Source organism: Lepisosteus platostomus, chromosome 9, assembly GCF_059453375.1.
Source record: "Lepisosteus platostomus isolate fLepPlt1 chromosome 9, fLepPlt1.hap1, whole genome shotgun sequence".
NCBI classification, from domain to species: Eukaryota; Metazoa; Chordata; class Actinopteri; order Semionotiformes; family Lepisosteidae; genus Lepisosteus; species Lepisosteus platostomus.
Window position 1 is genome coordinate 29,683,462 of NC_142619.1, and position 21,933 is coordinate 29,705,394.

A 21,933-nucleotide genomic window follows, 5' to 3' on the forward strand; every position below is an offset into this window, starting at 1 on the left:
TAAGGTTTTAATGGCTTCTTAATTCCATGTGAGATGATGAATAAAATAATAAAGATTTGAAAGGGATATATGGGTTATATAAACAGTAGTGATTTGTTTGTTTTGTAGAAAAAGTTTGTAGCAAGAAATATTAATCTCATTAATTGGAGAGTGACACGACAGTGACAGCCTTTGCTTTCGCGTTTCAGCGGAATTGTGTCAAAGGCGAAACAGCGGTGACGGCAAATCCAGGAGTCGAAATCCGATGAAAAGGATTTACAAAAGCCTGCATACTGCTGTATTCACACTTGTTCCTACATCTTCCAACAGCTCAGTTTGAATGGGATGATTGGTCCGCAGAGTAGGGCGGTGACGGGGAGGGAAATGACGGAGCAACAAGGAAACCGAGAGGCGGTGCTAATTGGTGACGAACTGTCAGGCATAGCTGCTGCTGGGAGTGCGGAAAAAGTGCTCATCACTGTGAGAAGTTTTAGTGTTTTTTAAAGACCTGTCACACATTCTTATTCATGTCTGCAAGAAACCCTGGAATCGAGCTCGGTAAGGTTTATGTCCACTAAGTCCACTAAGAAAAGACAATGAAATGTGTGTTTCGCGCATGGATAGGTACAGTGACTTTAATACAGAGTTCTGTTGTCCTGTCATGATTCTTATTCTTTTTATTTTATGTTATTTATGTTTATGTTTATATTTATGTTATTCTTTTTATTTTGAAATTTAATCACTTCACAATTTTTTTAGGTATATAGATATGAAGTATTTTCCTTGTGCAATATCCTAACTGATAAATAATGGTCACCGTGTAGTATGCAGTTACAGTTTAATGGAAAACCGGGCGTTTATGTTAAAAATCAAAAGTCCCTCCTTCAATCCGAGAAGAACTATGCTTTAGCAGTATTCCACAGATGAAAAAACACACGGTTCAGAAATTTAAAAGAAAACTTAATACGAAAGGACACAGTATAGAATATATTATTTTCGTGAGCAGCTAAACGACGTAGGTTAGTTTTCTACACGTGGTGCGGTAAAAAGCGGTTGAGAAGTTTGTGGTTATTTTACCTAATGTGTCACAGGACTGGTGCTGCTAAAGATCATGTGATATGATTATGGAAAATTGCAATTTAATTAGTATCAGTGATAAAAATAGCTTGTTCCTTTCCCAATATAATTTGAAACTCTTTGCTTTAGAATTATGCTTAGAAAATTGTTAACACTGCACCAGGAGTGATGCAAGTTTTTGGCAGGATCCTGAATTACAGTATACACCATCCCGAAGCTTTTAATAACACTGTCATGCAAAATCAGTACCGGTGTATTAATAAGATTTAATTTTCTACCCATCACAGACCTAGGATGGGTGTCTAGAGTCCGTGTAAATCATCCTGCAGTTTTGAGACGGGCACAAAAAATACAGAGCTGGAAGCTCGTGAAAAAAGGATGGCAGGTATGTTGTGGTTTATTACCTGAACTCTACATAAAGGTGTATCATTTCTTATAGTGAATATCGAGATTATGTCTTTATCACAGTTTTGCATTTATCCATTTTACCTGTATTTACCTTAACATAAAGCTTAGCCATATCACCCTGCAACTCAAAACTGGCAACCCACTGAAGCTCAGCAGGTGTGAGCCTGGTCAGTACCTGGATGGGAGACCTCTTGGGAAAAAAAAGGTTGCTGCTGGAAGAGGTGTTAGTAGGGCCAGCAGGGGGCACTCACCCTGCGTCTGTGTGGGTCCTAATGCCCCAGTATAGTGACGGGGACACTATACTGTAAACAGGCGCCGTCCTTCGGATGAGACGTAAAACCGAGGTCCTGACTCTCTGTGGTCATTAAAAATCCCAGGGCGTTTCTCGAAAAGAGTAGGGGTGTAACCCCAGCGTCCTGGCCAAATTTCCCATTGGCCCTTACCAATCATGGCCTCCTAATAATGCCCATCTATGAATTGGCTACATTACTCTGCTCTCCTCCCCACTGATAACTGATGTGTGGTGAGCGTTCTGGCGCACTATGGCTGCCGTCGTATCATCCAGGTGGATGCTGCACATTGGTGGTGGTGGAGGGGAGTCCCCATTACCTGTAAAGCGCTTTGAGTGGAGTGTCCAGAAAAGCGCTATATAAGTGTAAGCGATTATTAATTATTATTATAAAACTTGCCTTATATTTTACATTTAAAGTAAATATTTAGCATTTTGTCCTCCATGTTTAACATTTATTTTATTCCAGGCCCACATGTACTGTTGGTCAATAAAATCTACAGGACTTAATCAGAGAAACGTGACTTCCTTTCATGTTTCAATCATTTATTTTAATCATTTATTGCAATATTTATTAATCATCCAATGAAACATATCACTTACAACTAGAACACATTGACATACTGTAGTTAAATTCATCATGTTGATTAACATTTGTCATCAATAGGGGTTGATCAGCAGAGGGTTCATTGTGAAAATCACAGGCTAGAGAAGTGTATTGCCATTGTAGGCAGCAATACAAGCTGTACATCATAGACAGGTTTTATAGGGTGTGACCAAGCATGTGCAGCTTCAGCAGTCTGAGCCATAAATGTCAGACATTTAAACAGTTCATTCCACAATGGGACTCAAGTGTGGTGAGTAGGGATTCCATATATAAATCCACCAATCCATTGTCTAACAGCTTCATCCAATTCTGGGTCGCGGGGGCCTATCCCATCAAGCAATGAGAGCAAGGCTGGTTACTTCCTGAACAGGATGCCAGTCTATCACAGGACAGACACACGCACTCAGACTAGGTCCAGTTTTCCTAGAAGCTGGTTAACCTACCAGTATGACTTTGGCCTGTGGGATGAAATTGGAGCACCCGGAGGAAACTCGCACAGACGTGTGGAAAACATACAGATTCCATGCAGATAGCCCCCCAGTGCCAGAATTGAACCCAGGGCCCCAGCACACACTGTACATCCATACACGGTATATGAAGTTGTATGAGCAGGTTTTCCTGCTGGAACGTTATCCTGTTAGGATGAGGCTGCAGGGAGAGCAGCAGGTGAGGAAGCAGAAGGTGATGAGTGCAGTGCAAGGCGGTAGGGTTGCCATCACTCGTTACAGGTGGAGCTCCGTTGTGACTAGAAAGTCCCGCTCAGATCATCACACCTGGACTTCCCTATTGACAGGGCTGTCGTACACAACAACCAGCCACGCTATTCCTTCACATCTGTGCCACACGCGCAGGCACTCTTCAGGGTGGTCTGCACACAAACTTGAAGAGGACTTGGCACAAAAACATTATTCTGTTCATGAGCAGCACACATTGGTTCCGTTCCTGTATTAATCAGTGAAATCAAGGAAGTGCATTTATAACTTACCCATTTTCTTTCTTTTCTGTCCTCATATTCTTCTTCCTTTTGTGGTGATATTGATGTTTTTCTTTGTTGCCGCAGTTGTCACGGTCATGTAATTTTGGTTGTTCCCAGTAAAACTGCAAATAAAAAAAATAATTAAATCAAGCAGTCCTGTAATTGCCAGTATACTGTAGATAAGTGTTTTAATCAAAATGTGGTCTGCTGACCCTAACTCTTATTGCATTTAATAGGCAGCATGGCTACTTAGAGCAGTGACGTGTATAGATCTGACCACCCTCTCTGGTGACGACACTCCCTCCAATGTCCAGCGGTTGTGTTTAAAAGCCATTCATCCCATTCGCGACGACCTGCTCAAAAGCATGGATATGGATGACAAAGGTAGGTCGATCTGATGTTTCCCTCTGGTTATGATAACAGCAGATACACTAATGAGGACACCATTTCTTTCACTGGTAAGCCTTTTTTGTAAAAGGTATTTATTGAAATGGGAGCTAATTAACATTATTCTTATAGCAGGTCTTGTGTAACATCTCAGGTTATAACATTCAGTATGCAGCACTGTAATGTTAGGAAATGCCTGTCATCTGTTAATATTATTGTTGAGTAAAACTTATTGTAATATGTTTTTTACATTCAATCCAAGAAACAAAATCAATCAGATCTTTCGTCCCTATAGACTATATTTTAACATTTTTACACTATTAACCTGAATACCGTTTCTTCACAGTGTCAGATTAAATAATGACTAATATTTAAATTGTAAATAAATAGTTGCTAGTTATTTCAAAAAGGAGAAGCTACTGTAGTCCCAATATGAGCACACTTCCTTTAAAAGAAATAATTCCATTGCATTAACAATTGTGTAAGATTCCTGACTTGAGACCATGTCTCAGGAACTTGGCATATAAAACATACCAATCTGTGATATTAAATTAACAGTGTGAGTGTTGATCCTGACTTTAAGTAGTTTTTACACACTACTACTGCTACTACTAATAACAACAATCAAAAACAAAAACAAAGCTCTGACTAAACTTAATCTATAATCTATGTCTAACATAACCCAAAAGGAATGTTATAAGAATAGGAGAGGGGATACTACTGCCCCTCTGAGCTAAACACCAGTATTTCCCTTTTCGAGAACAATTACTCTGAATTAGTGCAGGCCATAGGTGAGACTACGGAAGTGACCTTCTTTTTGAGTCTGATTTAGCAGCCTCTAGTGGCAAGTCTGTGGTAATTGCAGACCTCTCACTGGCCAGTCTCCATAATGCTAATAGTCATGGTGAATAATAATAATAAACTTTATTTTATATAGCACATTTAAAGGTGGCTTCTCAAAGTGCTTTACAGAATTACAACAACAATAAATAAAAAGAATACACAAGATAAAACACAATTACAATACACAGAGGAGACTGTGGATGGAGGAAGAAAAGTAGAAGCAGAGGGGTAAAGAATGGAACCAGTTAAGTAAAGGCGAGGGTTTTGAGTCTGGATTTGAAGGAGTTTAGAGAAGGTGACTCTCTGATATCCTTGGGCAGAGAGTTCCAGAGCTTGGGGGCATAACAGGAGAAGGCCCTGTCACCCATACAATGTAGACGGGCTTGGGGGACAGTTAGGAGACCAGAATTAGAAGAGCGAAGGTAGTGAGGTGGGGAGTAGGGCGATAATAGTTCAGATAGGTTGAATGATGATGCTTTTTTAATTATGTTGTTTATGTTTTAAAAAAAAAGTTTTTCTGTTAATGTTTGATAAGATAGAGATCATATCCTAGTATAATGGAATTAATGTGAACATGTAAAAGTATTACCACACAGCTGAAGAGGCTGCAAAAGCTAAAACATTTTTTTTCTTTTTACCTTTCATCTAAGAATTAATCTAATTAATTTAATCTAAATTAATCTAATTTAGCAATCTACTTGTTGCTAAAAATGTATCATGTGGTACAATTCAATTCAAACATAATGGTAGTATAACATATGTCCACTAGAGGGTGCCTGCATATTTCTTTAATGCAGAACTAAATTAGAGACTTTTCTTAGACACAACTTAAATCAGAAATTAAATTTGTTATTTGATTAATCTATGGGCATACAGTAGTATTTCTCAATTTTAGTTAAAATGTTAAACATCAGAGGTTCTTTACAGCAGTTCACTAGATCTGTGTTATGTGTAGTCAATGAAGAAGCAGTTGTACAGAAAAATAACGTGTGATTTAGACAGCATGGACATCATTGCTTATATGAATCTTTAAAATTAAACCCTCTTCCCATGGCCTACAACATTGCCAATGTGCATAATGTCCACACTGACTATTTGAATAATGGACCTGATGTAATGTTTTTGTGATGCTCTACATATTTCAGCACAGGGAGAGACTGAGAGACTAAGAGGTATAATAATATAAGAATATTGTCTCTTACTTTGACAAAATGTAATGTAATGTTTCAATGTGGAAATACAGTAACATCAATAACAAAATTATTTTTACATTTTGAGATCACTTTTGTTTCATTGCAAAACTTACGTAATTATCCACCTGCTATTGTTACTCAATAGGGAAATTGATTTTTTTCTGACAACGGTAAAAACAATGCACAGTAACTTTTTGTGGTCTTTGATCAAATGTGTCCGTCCAATGGTTTAAGCTGACTTATACAGTAGCTTCCTTTTTTCACTGCTGGGTTTTTTAGTCACTTAACAAAACATCGAGCTTCCTTCATACAAAATATTCACCCCCTTTCAGTGATGTCACATTTTGTAAAATTAACTTTGTAAATGTACAGTTTTATGGAAGTTTATCAGGCATTCAGGTTTTGAAAGGTGTTACTGTTTTCTGCTGCCCAGGTATAACTACAGCTGCAATTTGTGTCTACCCGGCTCGTGTAACTGATGCAGTAAAAACACTTAAGACAGCCAAGTCTAACATCCCTGTGGCCTCAGGTAAGTGCACAGACATCTTTAGGTTGAGCATTTAATACCGCTCATACTTGAGGTGATATGGTACAGAGTGTCCTGTGAATTCCCTTGTGAAACCGAAACGATGTGATAACTTGGTGTACACCATGGCAGAAGAATTTAATCACTGCCTGAAGAATTTAATTTGCTTAATAATATTCTAAGCAGCAAAATGCCAGACATAAGATGATTCCACTTTAAGGAATTAAGCAATAAAATGTAATTTGATTATAGCAAATTAAATCAAATAGATACATTCAAAATCAAATAAGATGTAATTATAATAAAGAATTAAGAAGGATGTGGGCTAGAAGATTGTAACCTTTAGAAAGAATTCAGTCCTGTTCTTGAATGCTTATTTGTACAGTAAGTTCCTCAAGCTCCTCAGCCAAAGATGGTTGCAATGAAATTACTAAGGTGGAAAAACTACTCTTTGACTGGATGATGTTGAAGAGAGGGGCCTTTAAAACCAGACTTGGTTTGTTTTAACATGCAGAACAAGGGCTGTTTTAAAATTTCAGTGCCTATGATTTATTCAGACAATGGAAAGTGTTCCCAAGTTTTTGTGCGGAACATTAATAACACTCTCAATTTCTCATATTGAGTTGGCATGTGAAAAACCTATTTTAGAAAAAGGACATTTGTATAGAAGTAAATGTGAGGAGTCTGCATATTTCTTGCACCAGAACATGATAAAAAATATTATTTGCTTAGTTTAACAAACTCGCAGTCCAAGTGAGAGTTTTTTTTAATAGTTATGGAAGTTGTGGCCTTCGCTCACTAAAACAGGGACAATTTGCATTATTGCTGCCTGGTAGGGGGACATCACAATGTATGAAATCTTAAATACTTTATTCTGTATGAATTGCTTAATAGTTAATATTAATATTAGTTGGTTATAGATTATTAAAGTAAATGTTTGCTTCGCATATATCCTCTGTATGGGAAACAGCGGGAAACAGCACGAAACAGCATGAGGGTTTACAGACAAAGGTACAAAGGGGTGATGTAAAATAAAGTACAGTACTGTATACGTAGGAAACCAGGAGTAGCACTGAACTGCACTATCAGCCTCCAGGACCCCCTGCTCCCCAATGCAAAGATATTCTCTGCCTGCTCACAGTTCAGTTCTGCACCTTACTCTCCACTCCACATTCACTGTTGCAGCAGCTCTCTAGTTCATTCGTCATAATTAGAAAAAAGGGGAGGTTTCAGGTTGAGCCAGACTGGGTTATTGGGGCAGAGCGTGTTTATTTGTGATTCGCGTGTCGGCTTTTTTTTTAACCCGCACCCCGCCTGCGGTTGTGAGAAATGAACCCGCCCCCGCCCGACCCGATCTAAAATCTTTTTTTAACCCGCGCATCACTAGTGTTTATATTGTTGTTCTCTTTAACTTTTGTTTATATATTATTTTATGATGTTTAGGAGAGAAATGTGGTATTAGAAGTAAAGCTTTAAGAAATTAGAAGTATTTTTTACATGCTACGTATGGTCTTAAGACATCAAGAGTGACCAAAAAAGTTCTTACAGTGCAGAGAGGTAAAATCACATGAAATCTTTTGAAGGTACCTGTGTAAATCCCCAAACACCTGAAAGTTCTGAACGTTTTGAAAAATAAATACCAATTCACAGAAATTTTAAATAAAAATATTATCTTAAACATAGGCATTCCATCCATCCATTTCCTAAACACTTCCAGTTCAGGTTTGCGGGGAATCTAGAGCCTATCTCTGCCAGCAATGAGTGCAAGGCAAGGTACATCCTGAACAGGGCACCAGTTCATCACAGAGCAGACACACACACTCACACAAGGGCCAATTTTCGCAATGTTCAAGCAAATGGACCTACCAGTATTTATTTCACTGTGGCAGGAAACTGGTGTACCGGGAGAAAAACCATGTGAACTCAGGGAGAACATACAGAAAAACAACAACAGATGCAAATGGCAAACAGCACCTCACTTACAGTACATCAGGCTTGAATTGAACCGAGGGCCCAAGCACTACTGTGCTATCTTCTTGATGTTGCAGGGTATATAAATGACTCAGACCTCATGGTAATTGTTCCACGAGCTTGACATGTGCAAAATGCATTACCACAGTGGATGAGGCCCTGCATGTTCATCATCATTTTATCCTTGAGAATGTGTTTCAGGTCCCTCTGACGGTGTTCATCTGCCGTACATGCAGCATGAACATTTCATTTGTTCACTGTGGCTTCTGAATGGACTGATGGCAATGGGACAAGACTTCTTCCTTCATCACAAGCCTTTTCTTTGCAGTTTTGTTTCCCCTTTGGGATTGGATCTTGCTTTGCTATTTTAGTTATTTTCTCCTCTTTGCTAAAACAATTGATGACTGTTTGTAGAGGCAAGAACCGACTATAAGTAGCTTCCTACCCATTTCTTTAATACAGTTCAGTAAGTGAAATGACAGTGCGGTCGTTTGTAACAGACGGATTGATCTTACCGTAGTGGCCACAGGGTTTCCTGCCGGACAGACCTCCTTGCAAACGCGTCTCGAAGAGGTGCGCCAGGCAGTGGAGGATGGAGCCCGTGAGATTGACATCGTCATTAATAGGACTCTAGCGCTGACTGGGCAGTGGGAAGGTAAGCTTGGCAGTTAATGGCAGCTTCGCATCTACATTCTCTATTACAACAAATCCTTGTTCTGGGGAAAGTGTCAGTCTTTACATTTGCAAAGACAGGATCAATCTTAGCCTTGTTAAACTTTTTGATACATATTTCTGTTGTATTTACTGAGTTCGTAGTCATGTTTCTCTGTATCTAGACCTGTGGCCTTTCATCGGAAATTTGGGCTGGGCATGATATGGATATACAGTTCCTAATATTTCACTGTTTTTCTGTGCCTTTTAGTTAGAGTTCGGTTGTACTAATATTTCTACTTTGGTTTCTGTAATTGCGGGAGCTGAAGCCACATAGGTGGCTTTTGTTCTGTATACACTCTCACAAAAGTTCTTCACAAGAACAGAAACTGGTACAACAAATGTCTACCAGAAAAAAAAGTAATAAATATCAAACAGTAAAACGAAAAATTGAAGGTATATGTCATTTAAAAATGCTATGATTGCAGCTGTCCTCTATGTCCTTTAGAAATCACTGGACTTAGTGTTTTTACTGTATATTGTCTCAGCATAGTTATAAAATGCATGCTTGTAATTATCCCATGTGGATATTTTGAGCTGTTGTAGTGGTTAAGTTTGGGGGAGGTGCTAATTACGTTTCCATGTTCAAAGGCAGACCTAGTGTCACAACATTTGAGAACCAGGATCTATAATGTAAGCACAGTGAAAATAAAGTGTAAGTAAGGGGAATATTTAAATAATTAATGTATCATAGGGGATTGTATTTGATTTACAAAGATGTTATCTTGTGAGAAGGACTGGGAACAATAGAGACAACCTGAAATCATATTTAATGCACAGAGTAAGGTAGAAAAGAAGATAAATCTTTACAACAAAAAAGACTAATAACAGTTCTGTTTAATCATGGAGTCATTAATCCTCCGTTACTGTAAATGTCAGCATTTCATTCAGGTGAAATGTATTTTGTGGTTCTGTAAAAACAATATTGTTATAATGTTTTCCTATATAGGCCCATCTTTTTTTAATGAAATACACCCGCACAATTTGGAATCGCCAGTTACAGTATGTGTTCAAGTGTCGGCTCACAGTGACAACCCCTGTGCCTATAAAAAGTACAGTCAGACTTTCAATCTGCTCCTGCATCGAGCTGTTCATCTTCTGACACTACATGCTTTGCACCAACGTGCAAGGTTCAGTGCTTGCAAGCACCTGGGATGTGGCTTGGGATCCCTGTTTCACCAGGTAACGAGAGGGACTTGGCTGGCTAATGCCAACCCTATCCCTGGCGGTGCCAGGCCAGTTGTGTGTCTGCTTGGGCGCAGTCACCTAGCAACATGACAGAGATTCAAACCTGCAAAGCTCTGGATCATACTGTATGCAATTGAATGTCATCTCACCTGTCCCTGCACAAAACTTAATGAACATACTGTATTGACCAAAATATTTTTTTTATTTGTGCTGTCTGACACCTGGATACATTAAAATGTGTTTTTATTTCAGTTTCTGTATGGTAACCTCAAAATCCTATTGTTTTTGTAGTTTTGAAGGGGTACTTGGATTGTCTGGGTTGATATCAGATGGTGTCTAATATAGATGGCATGATTAATTTTAAATGATTTTCTTCATTTTAATTATTTTACTTGGTTTATTACTGCAGTGAAACAATCTAAACTATATGAACTTGCAGAACACAACAACATAACTGCAAGCGTATTCTGATTGTCAGAGAAAAGGGGAGGGAGCATCTGATTTACTGTGGATTTACAATGGTTTGCAATTATGGTATTACAAAACAAAACTCAAGAGCAAACAACTTAATGCATCTCTTAGTTTGTTTCAACAAGAAAATACGACATAAAAAATGTCAAGCTTGGAGAACTTTTAGGTGTGGTCGTGTTCTGTTACAACTTTAGACTTACAGCTGTAGGGATTTTACATACTGTATACCATTAATATCCTTGGAAAGAGAGAGTGCTGTAACTCCATCCAGTCTTCGTTGAGATATGAGCCCTTAATATCTTATGAACTCCTCTTATTCCTGCTCCAAAGTAAACAGCACAGATCCTTCAGCCGAGAAGGGTGGAGCAGGATCAATCTTTAATCTAGAAAGAAGCTGTTTATCAGAGGCAGTTTAAAATTACGTAGCTTGTTGCACTCTCCTGAAGAGTGATCTCCACAGATTCTGAGGAGATTCTACCAAACCTGATCTCGCTGTTTCAAAGATGGAAACCATTGCAGGGACTGTTGAGATCATCTTGCTTTTACCCCTCAGGCAAGCCCACTCTGTGCCCACCCAAGTCCCCCAGCTTGACCACCTGAGTAATAAGCACTTGTTCACCGACAACCAAGTACTGTTTCAGAATCAGTTGGTGAATGGTTGGCAGCTGTTGCAGCAATTTGTGAGCTCAGTTTTTATAGGCACTGCCTCCTTCTCCTGTGTCTGCATGAGCAGATTGATTTTTTGAGTAATTCAAGAGATTCTTTTAATCTTTTAGGCTGTGTCCCAAAATGCACACTTGCAATCTTGTGCCCTTCATATGCACTTTCCTGCTTAGGTCTGCAAGAGCTTAGTGTGTCCCCTTTCTTTTCACAAGGGTGCTCATGAGGGCCCCCAATGTGTCCTTTATGCGCCTTCTCTGAGCATCAGAGCAGGAAATTACTCTCAGTTCGTTGCAGAAAGTTTTGAAAATGAAACCTTGCCGATCAAAATGGAGAGAAGTTGCCATGTAGAATAACATACTGTACTCATGTGTTAGTAAAACATAACTTTTTTTACAGTTTTAAAACTCATACTATTGTATGTAAAAGCATTACATACAATCATTAGGCTGCTTTAGATTCATATGTATCCTAGGTACAAAGTGTTGATATAATTTTTTTATTGAATTCCCCCATTTTGACAGATGAATATGAAGGCTTTGAGTTTTGCCAAGTGTACTTTATTTATTTTACTTTAACCACTTCGAATCAGTCCTGTTCGACATTATGAGTTATGTTCCTCATACTGTCATTTTTGTACCTGCACAGACGAGATGAAAGGTATTTAATAATCCAAAGGTTTGATAAAACAGAGAGCATTATTGCCAAGTTTTCCTTAGTGTACTTAGCCCGGTTTGAGTCAAGCCTGCTCAACATGAACGAACATGATTACTGTATGTCACTTCTTTTGTGCAGGCACAGGCGAGATGGCATTCAATTTCATGCAACTGCGAGTGGAGAATGAAAAATTATTTAAAAAAATTCTGCAGACCTGCACTTAGCCACTGGAAAAAAAAGTGGCATGAAAGTACCAACAACGGAAAGCATTTTGACTGTGAGCCTTATAACCAGAGAGTGATGTCAATTGAGGGTGTCTTATTACCCTTTAATCAAGTTGCACCCTCAAATGCTCGAGCACTTTGTCCCCACTTGCGCAAGGTCACAGATTTGCGGACTTGGAGGAAGGTTTTAGGGCTTAGTGCGGCATTTGGGACACGGCTTTAGAGGTCTTGAATAATTGCTGAAAAGGTAAACATCAAATCACTAATTTATTGTTTAATTTTATATTTCACGTTTACTGAGCATGTATGGTTAACTGACAGTGTCAGTCTCTGATGTGTTGCCTTGTCTTTCTTTAGCTCTCTACCATGAGATCTGCCAGTTCAAGAAGGCATGTGGAGAAGCTCACATGAAGACTATCCTAGCAGTGGGAGAATTAGGCTCTTTCACCAATGTCTACAAAGCCAGTTTAGTAGCTATGATGGCAGGTGAGTGCATTGCTTTCTGTAGGCTTGTTCCCTTTGGCTACAATTTAGCTACCTGGCTACAATGGGAACTTTGCCTGATCTAAAGTAATTTGCTAAGGCCAGCTTGTGAGTGAGTCTGAGAATTTTCAATAACTTTAAAGTTCAGTTTTGAACCCTTACCATTAAAAATCCTCATAAATTCACAGCAACATTGTTTTCTGTCTTCCTAGATGATCATTTTCACGTGAAATTACGTTAATTCGATTTTTGATCACACAACAACTTTATGACAAAATTTAGAATAAGATGCAAAAATTGACAAGATCTCAAAGTGTTGGATAATGTAATGTAATCACAAACAAATCATTATTTTCAAGACTGAATTAATTAAAGAAATTGTTACGTTTTCTAAAGCAAATAAAATCACCTGGGATGATGTGAATGTCAGGAATTTTTCATTTTTAATTCATTTTAATTCAGGATTGCCATACAAAGACAATTAAAGTGTTTCATTATGTATAACATGAAAGAGACAAGTAGTCATCTCTTAGTAGAACTCTGGTTAATTTCATTTATTGAAAGCAATACGTTTGCAACACAGTCCATATTTTCTTAAAATAAGGGACCTGCAGTTCACCATCATGTCCACTACATGGTGCTGTTGCTTAACTCTTGCAATAGGCCTATTTTTCTATGAGCACTTAAACGAGAAATGCAAACTATGACTGTATGCTTAACTAATAATCACGTCTTAAGCCGATTATAGTACCAAATTGTCCGCAGGTCTGATTAAGATCATTATTAAAATGCATTGCTTTTGTCGCCACGCTCATTTCTTAATCTCCTCTTGTTTCTATGAATTCCGGATGAGATTTCTGAAATTGAATAATAATTTGATCCATTAATCTCAGAAGCTGGCAATTTTATTTCACCCTCCTAGCAGTCTCCCTGGTTGGCAAATGAATAGAGCTTCATTACCACAGCCTGCGTTTAATAACCATTATCCATTATCATGTAATTAAGACTCCCCATAACGAATCTTAAGGACAATGCAAGTTAAAAAAAGACAGAAAAAAATACATAGAACATTTCTTTAATGAACTGGAAAATGTTCATCTTGTTCTGTTCAGTAATGAGGTGCAGAACAGCCATTAAACTTGCTGCAGAACAGAAGGAGACTGATTTTATAAGTCTCCAGTTTGTGTTAAATCTATTAAAAGCACAATTTCATCTTCTATTTTTATCAAAAAACTGATTAAGCTTCATTTCATGATTTTTTTTCACATTTCACATTCTTCAGAAAAAAAAAGATTAACTACATCAGACACTAACAATTGTGTGACTCTTCTTTACCAGTCAGAAGCAGCGTATGCTTCTTATGAGCCCTGCAGATATACTTTGTTAGACAGACTAAGTTTAATAACTCAGCTGATTGCCTGAAGATTATCACTGTCCAAAAATGTAATGGTATTGTGTGTACTTTCTTATTTTGGCAATATTGCATAGATTAGGAAAGCAAGAGCCTCTCAGTTTCACAGTTGCATAAAGGAATTATAGATATAAATGCATTTTTAAAGCATTGATATTATTGACAAACATTACATCAGAATTGTCTGTACAAGATTAGTTTGTGAGGTATATTGTATGAGTTAATAAAATGCAAAAGATCTGTAACTGATGTTTGGGAGTTCTGGTAAAAGTTACTACTGGAATGGGGTCATCTGGAGTCAATGACATGATAGTGCTAGATTCCTTAATAACTCAGAACACTGCAGTGATGGAAACTCACTTAGCTGTCTAATGCACAAGCAGCAAGGAGCTTAGAAGGTATATCAAAATTGAAAGGGTATAATCTCTCACATCTCTCTCATGTTTTTGGCTGTATTATAAACTAGTTGGTCATTGCTGTGTTAGTATTTGATATAATTAGTCTTTTTCTTGTCTTGTTACTCCATACTTACTATAGCACTTTTAGAGTATGTGGTTTAACTTGTCATACCACATTCTCGCGGGAGCAACGGTTCTTATAATGGTATATCATTTCTGTCCGCCTGTTTGTGGATTTAACAGAGTTTGCTCTTGAAATGATACTGCTCCATTTTCATACTCATGGGCTTTTGCACATCCAGTTGTTTTTCAACAAACTTAATATTTTTAACTAAACGTAGTATTTTCTTAGTATTTACAGTAGGTATCATTCACACAGGTAATATGCATGAATACTTAATAAATCACTAAAGTTTTGCACAAAAAACAAGCCGTGGGAACATTTCCACACTCCCTACCATTTAAACAAAAACATCATTTTGTCTTATTCTGGTCTGATTCACGTCAAATTTAAACGTTGACATTTTAAAAAGTTCGTTTAAAAAAAAGGTAAGGTCAATTGGTTTTAAAAATAATTGAATTTGTAAGAGAAATAGTATGACTTTACATTTTGAAAACAGCGGTGACAAAATGTATTATGTTCTGTGGAAACAAGAAATTCCAGCTGTTTCTTCCTCTGTCATGGGGCATGTAGAGACTTGCATGTGAGAATAAACAGGGAAGCAAGATCACAGAGCTCTTTTCATAAACTTTCTGTTAAGGAGGCCTGTCCCTTTCTGAATAAAAGCTTTCTGACCCTCATCGTCAAACTTTTCCTCAACTTTATTAAAAACAGGTCTGTATTTTAGAGATGACTTTCATTGCAGGTACAAGGCAATGTTCCTGCTTCCAGACCTTTCTTGATTATTCCATTCAGTGGTCCGATTAAATCAAATTGGCAGTAGCACTCATTTAACCTACAGAAATTAAGTAAGCATATAAAACAGACAAGCTAGACAAAGCGTGCCACTATTAATCTTTCCCTTGGGATGTCTTAAAGGCGATACAATAAAGAGGAGTTTGCATTCATGTGAGTTAATTGTCTTCTAGGACTTTCTACTACGTGAACTTAGTTAAAACTCAAAATCAATAAGTTGTAGTAGTGCAGCAGTCCTCTGTTTTACCTAATATGTTTTTAACACCCGGCGTTTGAATTTACAGGATAATCAGACCACGTGGCACAAGATTATGTGCTTTTTGAATTTGCATCTGTTGTATTATATACTGTACCGTATATATAGAAGATAGTCTCGTTGACTGAGCACTGTTATCGTAACTTGTTTATACGTTTTGTGAAGCAAAGGTTTTAAGTCTAGAGAGGAAGTGTCTATAGAGACCATTTGGGTCATAACTTAGTTTTAGGGAAATAACCAGCATTTTTTATAAGCACAGTCCTATACACAGTAAAAGGCATGGTGTTTCAGATTCTAAAATCTAATAGAAGATGACTTTCGAATTTTATCACTTATAAAGTTGTTTTGATTTATGCAATACTGATTTTGCTTTTCATCATTGCACATTAAATAATGCAATATAATGTGGTATTTGCAGAATAAAGCAAAGGTGATACATATTCAAAATCTACTTCAATCTCCAATATAAATTAGATCTTCTTAAACCCCATGATACATTTTTAAAAAGATATAGACACAGACATATTAATTGACTTAAAATAACACAAAATACTGTTGATTGCACATGAAGTGAAGTATAGTATAGAATCTTAATTGATAAAGGGATATATTTTAGTACATTAGTCTTTCACCAAAGTATGAATTTATTTATTTTAAAATTAGGCTAAGAAAAAAAATGTGATGGAAGGCAGCATTTTTTTGGTCTTCTAAAAAACTGCTGTAAAAAATTTCCAGTTCTGCAAAAGTAGTAGGAATGTTTTTTTCCAGCCATTTTTGGAATGCCAGTGAATTTGACACCTATTTTCACAATGCAACATCCTGATGCCACTATCTTTTCACAGGTTCAGACTTTATAAAGACCTCAACTGGGAAGGAGACAGTCAATGCAACAATTCCAGTTGCCATAGTAATGGTGAGGGCTATACGAGACTACTTTTGGCGGACAGGTCATAAGGTATGTTTGCAACTTGTTAACACAGAAAACATTGGTATTCCTAAAGGTTAATCAAATGTGTTTGTTCTGTAAAAGGCAAAGCCATCTTGCAGCCGGAACAGGAGAGAATATCTTGGACCTCCGAACAGTTGTATTGCTCTGTTTAAATCGTCTGCTGAATCAGACAGACATTCCACAGAGTATGCAGTTACTCATAACAATGTTGTATCATTATAATAATATTCTACCCAGAGTTTCCTTGTCACACAAACAACTGATAGCTGCCTCATCACTTGGCTGTATTTCATAAATCCCTAGTTACTGCTCTCCTTTAGTTTTAAGGAAATATAAAAAAATACTGAATTATATACTGTGGGAAGTTGAGGTCATATGCATCATACTGTATTGTCTTAGTTTAATTTCTGAACGAACAACACTAGACTTAATGCATTATTTTAGACTACAAAAAGTAATTTTTCAACATATTAGAAATCGGTCCTGCAGAAGGATGATGTTATTGTTGCCGGACTTTCAACTGAAGGGCTTCTGTTGTTAATAATTGTTATTGTCTAATTGAATTACTGTTTAATTGAATTGCTTCTATTGTTTCAGTAGCTTCTTTTGACCAGGATTTTAGAAATTCCTGCATAGAAATACTCCCATCTTCTGTTTTGTATAATTGTCAATACAGTATAATCCCTCGACTCCATTTTTTGGGGGATGGTTTCATCTGAATAGTCAAATGATATGGCTCTCATAGAACCAGATTAAGTGCCCCGCTGTGTGATTTAATTGTCTGTTTTTATACAGTGCATTCATGTACAGTATCTTTTCGATGTTTTTTGTTCCCATAGGTTGGTTTCAAACCAGCAGGTGGGATTCGCACTGCCAAGGACTCCTTGATATGGCTGACCCTGATGAAGGAGGAGTTGGGTGATGGGTGGCTAAAACCAGACCTCTTTCGCCTTGGAGCCAGTTCACTATTGGCGGATATTGAGAGGCAGGTCAGTGCCTGAGCCTCATGCGCTCACTGCATAGTCCACATAGGAACTGCAGAGTTACAGGCCTCTGCAACTAGCTACATCTTGAAAGTACCAACTATGAATGGAAGAAGACTCGGCACTCTCAGCCAGGTATTACCTGGTTATGCCACACCTTTAAAATGGCTATTTTTATTGCTTGAGAAGGCACCTCATACACAAAATGAAAAAAATATTAAAAGGCAGTGGGGAAAATAGCATATTTTCATGTTCACTATTCTTTGGTCAAAAGAATCCAATGCTTATTTTTCTAAAATATACAGTAGATAGTCATTACTATCTAAGATAGTCATTACAGTTCTCATAAGAAATAACAACATTTGTTTTTCTTAAACTACAAATGTATAGTGGTCAATAATTTTTGTTATACGTACTCGATTCAGAAACATTGATTTTGTCTTTCACGTATCGGCTCACAGCTGAGATAATGGAGGCTGCACGTGGGTGTAGGAGGAAAGTGCAGGCAGTCTCCTCTGGCCTGACCGCATCCAAGCCACTCACTGCCTAACACATCACGGGCTACGCACCTCTGAACCAGCGGTTTAGTGCCAGCTGGAGGAGAGGAGCACCCCTCTGCTGTAGCACTGTGCAGGGGTCACTGTCTGTCTGAGAGCCAAGAGAGACCTGGCTGACTTCCCTCACCAGAGCTCAGCCAAGCGTGCCACTGCCCTTTGGGAAATCACCGGTCACAGTCGGCAACCCTGACCTTAACCCAGGCTCGAACCCGTGACTTGATAGATCAAAGGTTTCAGAAAGATGATGGAATGACTTCAATTTACAAGCTTGTTTAGTGTTGCCATGAACACTGAAGATTAATACATTAGTAAGAGAACTCAAAAGAATGAAGGTTAAAGTTTGAGCATAGTTTTGAAACTGCTCAGTACAGTGTGTGTGTGACAGAGAAATGGAAGGAGAGTACTGTCTGCAGAGGCCTTAGCAAAGATCAAACCAGCCGAAACAACCTCTTATTATCTCTAAAGTGCATTGCAAACACTGTGAATGTACATAAAATAAGTACATCAGATGGAAATCTAAAGAGTTAATGTCCTGCTTTTTTCCTCAGATCTACCATTATGTGACTGGGAAATACGCAGCATACCATGAGTTACCCATGGCCTGAATTCAAGGAATCTGAACCTTCATGATCAACAGGTTTTCAGTATCTGTGCAGAGCAGTAGACTGAATAATTCAAATTTTCATTGCTGAAATGTTTCCAGGATCAGTACTGTTATTAAAGTTGAAGACAAAAAAACAACTTTATCAGCAGTAATATTTGCTAATTAAAAGCAAAGTCTGGTTAATTAATGATTAATTAATGTAATGATTGTTTTAGGTGTGATAGTCACAGAAGGTGAAAACTTGTGTTACATGTTCCTATCAAAATAAAATTGAACATTTTTCCAAAATTTTTAAAAGAAAAGGTTTTGCAATGTACCTTCTCATAATAAGCCATCACAGAGCTGATGGTGAAACATTCTTGAGCCTCATTCCTTCAATTTAGTTTAATGGTGGACTAGCCAAAATCTTAATCCATCAGTATGTGAGTCTTAACTCAGTAGTATGTGAATATATCCATGTGCAAAGAAACAAATAATAGTTCAAATATAGATTGTGATATTTAGCCATAAAACATACATGGGTGTGAGCCTCTCTTCCAGGGTAAGGAAACATAATGTGTGCTTCCACATCTGAACAAGTTTTGTTCCCTTCAAGAAACTATAAACTTGAAGCTGTTGTAAGACTATTGGAAAAAATGGCTTCAGCCATTAATACGTTTCATCCAAAAGTACAACTCTGTAGTAACTGATCAAACCTTTTTAGCATTTCAACTGGTAAGACACCAACAGGCTTCGGCAGGAAAACATTTCGGTTTCATGATTTTATACTGTACAGTATATGTAATGAAATGTAATAGACTAGCAGTGGTTTCGTTGATATTATTGGTCATGTTTGTGAGATGCTACAAAATTGAAGTAGCAGCACCTTAAAATAACACTTGAAATATTGATTTCGCTTTTCAATTCAGAAATTAAATATATATATATTTAGATATCTAGACCCTTCCATGTTGATTACCTTGCATGGTAATGTCTGTAATGTTGTACAGATTTCGGTTTAAAAAAATTAAGATGCTCAGTTTTCTTTTTGGGCAAACCATCCATCTTATTCATTTACCATTAAATAAACAGTTTCCCCCTAAGGAAAAGGAGAAACATCGGCCCCAGCACACTAGAACAGGAACATCAAGTTAAACCTGTCATACTGAGTGGAACTGATGTGGTAAACTACGTGTGTGCCTAATCTATATTTCACACATTACGGTGTGTATTACTATAGCATTGCATAATCTACTGGACTCATCACGCTGTTCATGGTAAAGGAAAAATTGTGAAAAAAAGTGTTTAGTATTATGTATTATGTACATTCAATTGTATTTTTTCTTCATGACTCTTTTTAGGTGAAAACTATTCACTTTTTTATGATAGAACACTCTTCTTTATTTACATTTGATTTCCATAATTTATTTTGAATGTAAGTTAAGTGGTTCAGCCACATAGGACAAGAGATAGTATGATCTCTCTAAAATCATGTAACTTTTTTTTAATCACCAGACCAGACTTAAGTTACTTAATCTTTTGCTGGAGCACAATCTTTTTCTGTAGTCGATATAAATAAATTTGTTTAACTTAATGCCTACATCTTCAATCAAATTTAAGAGTGTTGTTGATACTTTGAATCTGATGTGCACACCTGTACAAAATAGGTACTGTATAAAATCTTACCCTTTTCAAGTGTGCTTGTATTCCTGTATTTTTTAGGCAAAACTGAGCAGAACGTTACATGTAATTTGAAAATTGCGACATACAGTACAGTAACTAGGTATTATATGTTAACCTGCAAGAGTTTGGAGACGGCTATCATTTAAAATGCATACAATTAGGTTTTGTTGCGAGGCACCTCGTTTTCAGAGGGACAGACCGAGGAACAAAGGTCCTTGAAACAAAAATAATGTTGAGTTTGACTTCCCTGAGCTCTTCTACTGCAAAGGGACATGTGACCTTAACATGTAATACATGTACATTAAACATCATAATGCAAAGTATTGTGCTTGTGTTTATAAAGTGTCAATTTTACAAGGTCTCACATACACATACAAGAAAGTGGTAGAAGTGCATGATCTTCATTTTCTCTTACAGCTGTTCACTTTTGTTTTCTAGGCAGTGTTCTCAGTAGCTGCTGTACTGTAATTATCTGAGTGCTACAGTATATAGTGTTACATGCATAATCAAACTGTACTTTGAGGCTGTGGAGAGTCATAGGAAGAGGATTTAGAAAATCTAAAGACAGAGTTACAATTATGGAAAAGAAATTCATAACTGTGTCAAATCAAAGTTCTAAGGAAAAGCAGCTACCCAGAACGAGGCTGTGTACTTCTTGTTCGAACATTTTACATGTCTCCAGTAGTTTGTATTTTATTGATCCCACAAACTCTTCAGTCTGTTTCATGCAGGAATCCTAGACAGCATGCATCTCGGTTCTCACTTTTAGGGTTAATTTACCTAACTACAATCCCAAGGGGCTCTTCCTAGTAATCAAGAATAATGTTTTAATAGTGCTTCCTAATGGGAGGCCACAAGATCAATTAAAGCAGCAATAATGAAAAATAACGGTGAAGCCACGATTGGGTTTTAATGAAGTTGTGCGTTTAAAGAACAAGATCTAATGTACGAAAGGGTGCTTGTAAGGCAGCACTTGGGGACTTGAGAACAGCAAAGGCCTCGATGAATTGCTCTACAGCTACTCATCTCCCTTTAGTATTTCTTTCAGATGTTGCTTTCGCAGCAAAGGAGCCAGGATTTTCATCTTTCATTTTCTTGCCATGCTACAAAAAATGGCCCTGCTTGGAATAATGAGACGGGGCTTACAGTTTCGAAAGCTGTTCTAATTAGGGTGCTTGTACCCCAGGGGGGCCTCGGAGGAGAAGAAAGTATATTCTGATGCCCAGGATTATTGCTTTCCAAACCTCTGTGGCTTCCTTTACCTCACGTCTCTTGAAAAACACATCTTAACTGTGTCACAGAATGCCGTACTTTTGCTTTAAAACCCTTTCTTACAGTACATCCCTTACAAACATTAAGACGTTTTAGGTGTTGTTTTTTTTCTCCTCAGATACAAATGTCTCCATAGAATTTTAAAGGAGGTGAACAGCATACAGTTAAAAGCAAAGTGATAGTTTATTGGGATGTGTTCAGAATCTTCACTATCTTCTTTCGTGTTGCATAAGATGCACGTTTCAACTAAGAATCCTTTCATCTATGGAAAACAT

The 21,933-nt window shown here is 37.5% G+C and overlaps 1 protein-coding gene across 1 annotated transcript; it reads left to right on the top strand.

Annotated features, from left to right (window-relative positions):
• Positions 1 to 382: 382 nt before the first annotated feature.
• Positions 383 to 20,709, top strand: dera (deoxyribose-phosphate aldolase (putative)). The gene is made up of 9 exons (XM_088644656.1): positions 383 to 537; positions 1,344 to 1,441; positions 3,573 to 3,720; positions 6,193 to 6,288; positions 8,777 to 8,911; positions 12,525 to 12,653; positions 16,474 to 16,586; positions 17,420 to 17,569; positions 18,669 to 20,709. Exons 1-9 carry the CDS (start codon positions 507 to 509, stop codon positions 18,723 to 18,725), a joined length of 957 nt encoding a protein of 318 aa, XP_088500782.1. The 5' UTR covers positions 383 to 506; the 3' UTR covers positions 18,726 to 20,709.
• The last annotated feature ends 1,224 nt before the right edge of the window (positions 20,710 to 21,933 follow it).

Excerpts from the sequence above, each read along its gene's own strand:
- dera (XM_088644656.1), top strand. The coding sequence starts at position 507 with ATGTCTGCAAGAAACCCTGGAATCGAGCTCG. Across the intron at positions 538-1,343 it reads AAACCCTGGAATCGAGCTCG|ACCTAGGATGGGTGTCTAGA; the intron begins GTAAGGTTTATG and ends TACCCATCACAG. Across the intron at positions 6,289-8,776 it reads TAACATCCCTGTGGCCTCAG|TGGCCACAGGGTTTCCTGCC; the intron begins GTAAGTGCACAG and ends ATCTTACCGTAG.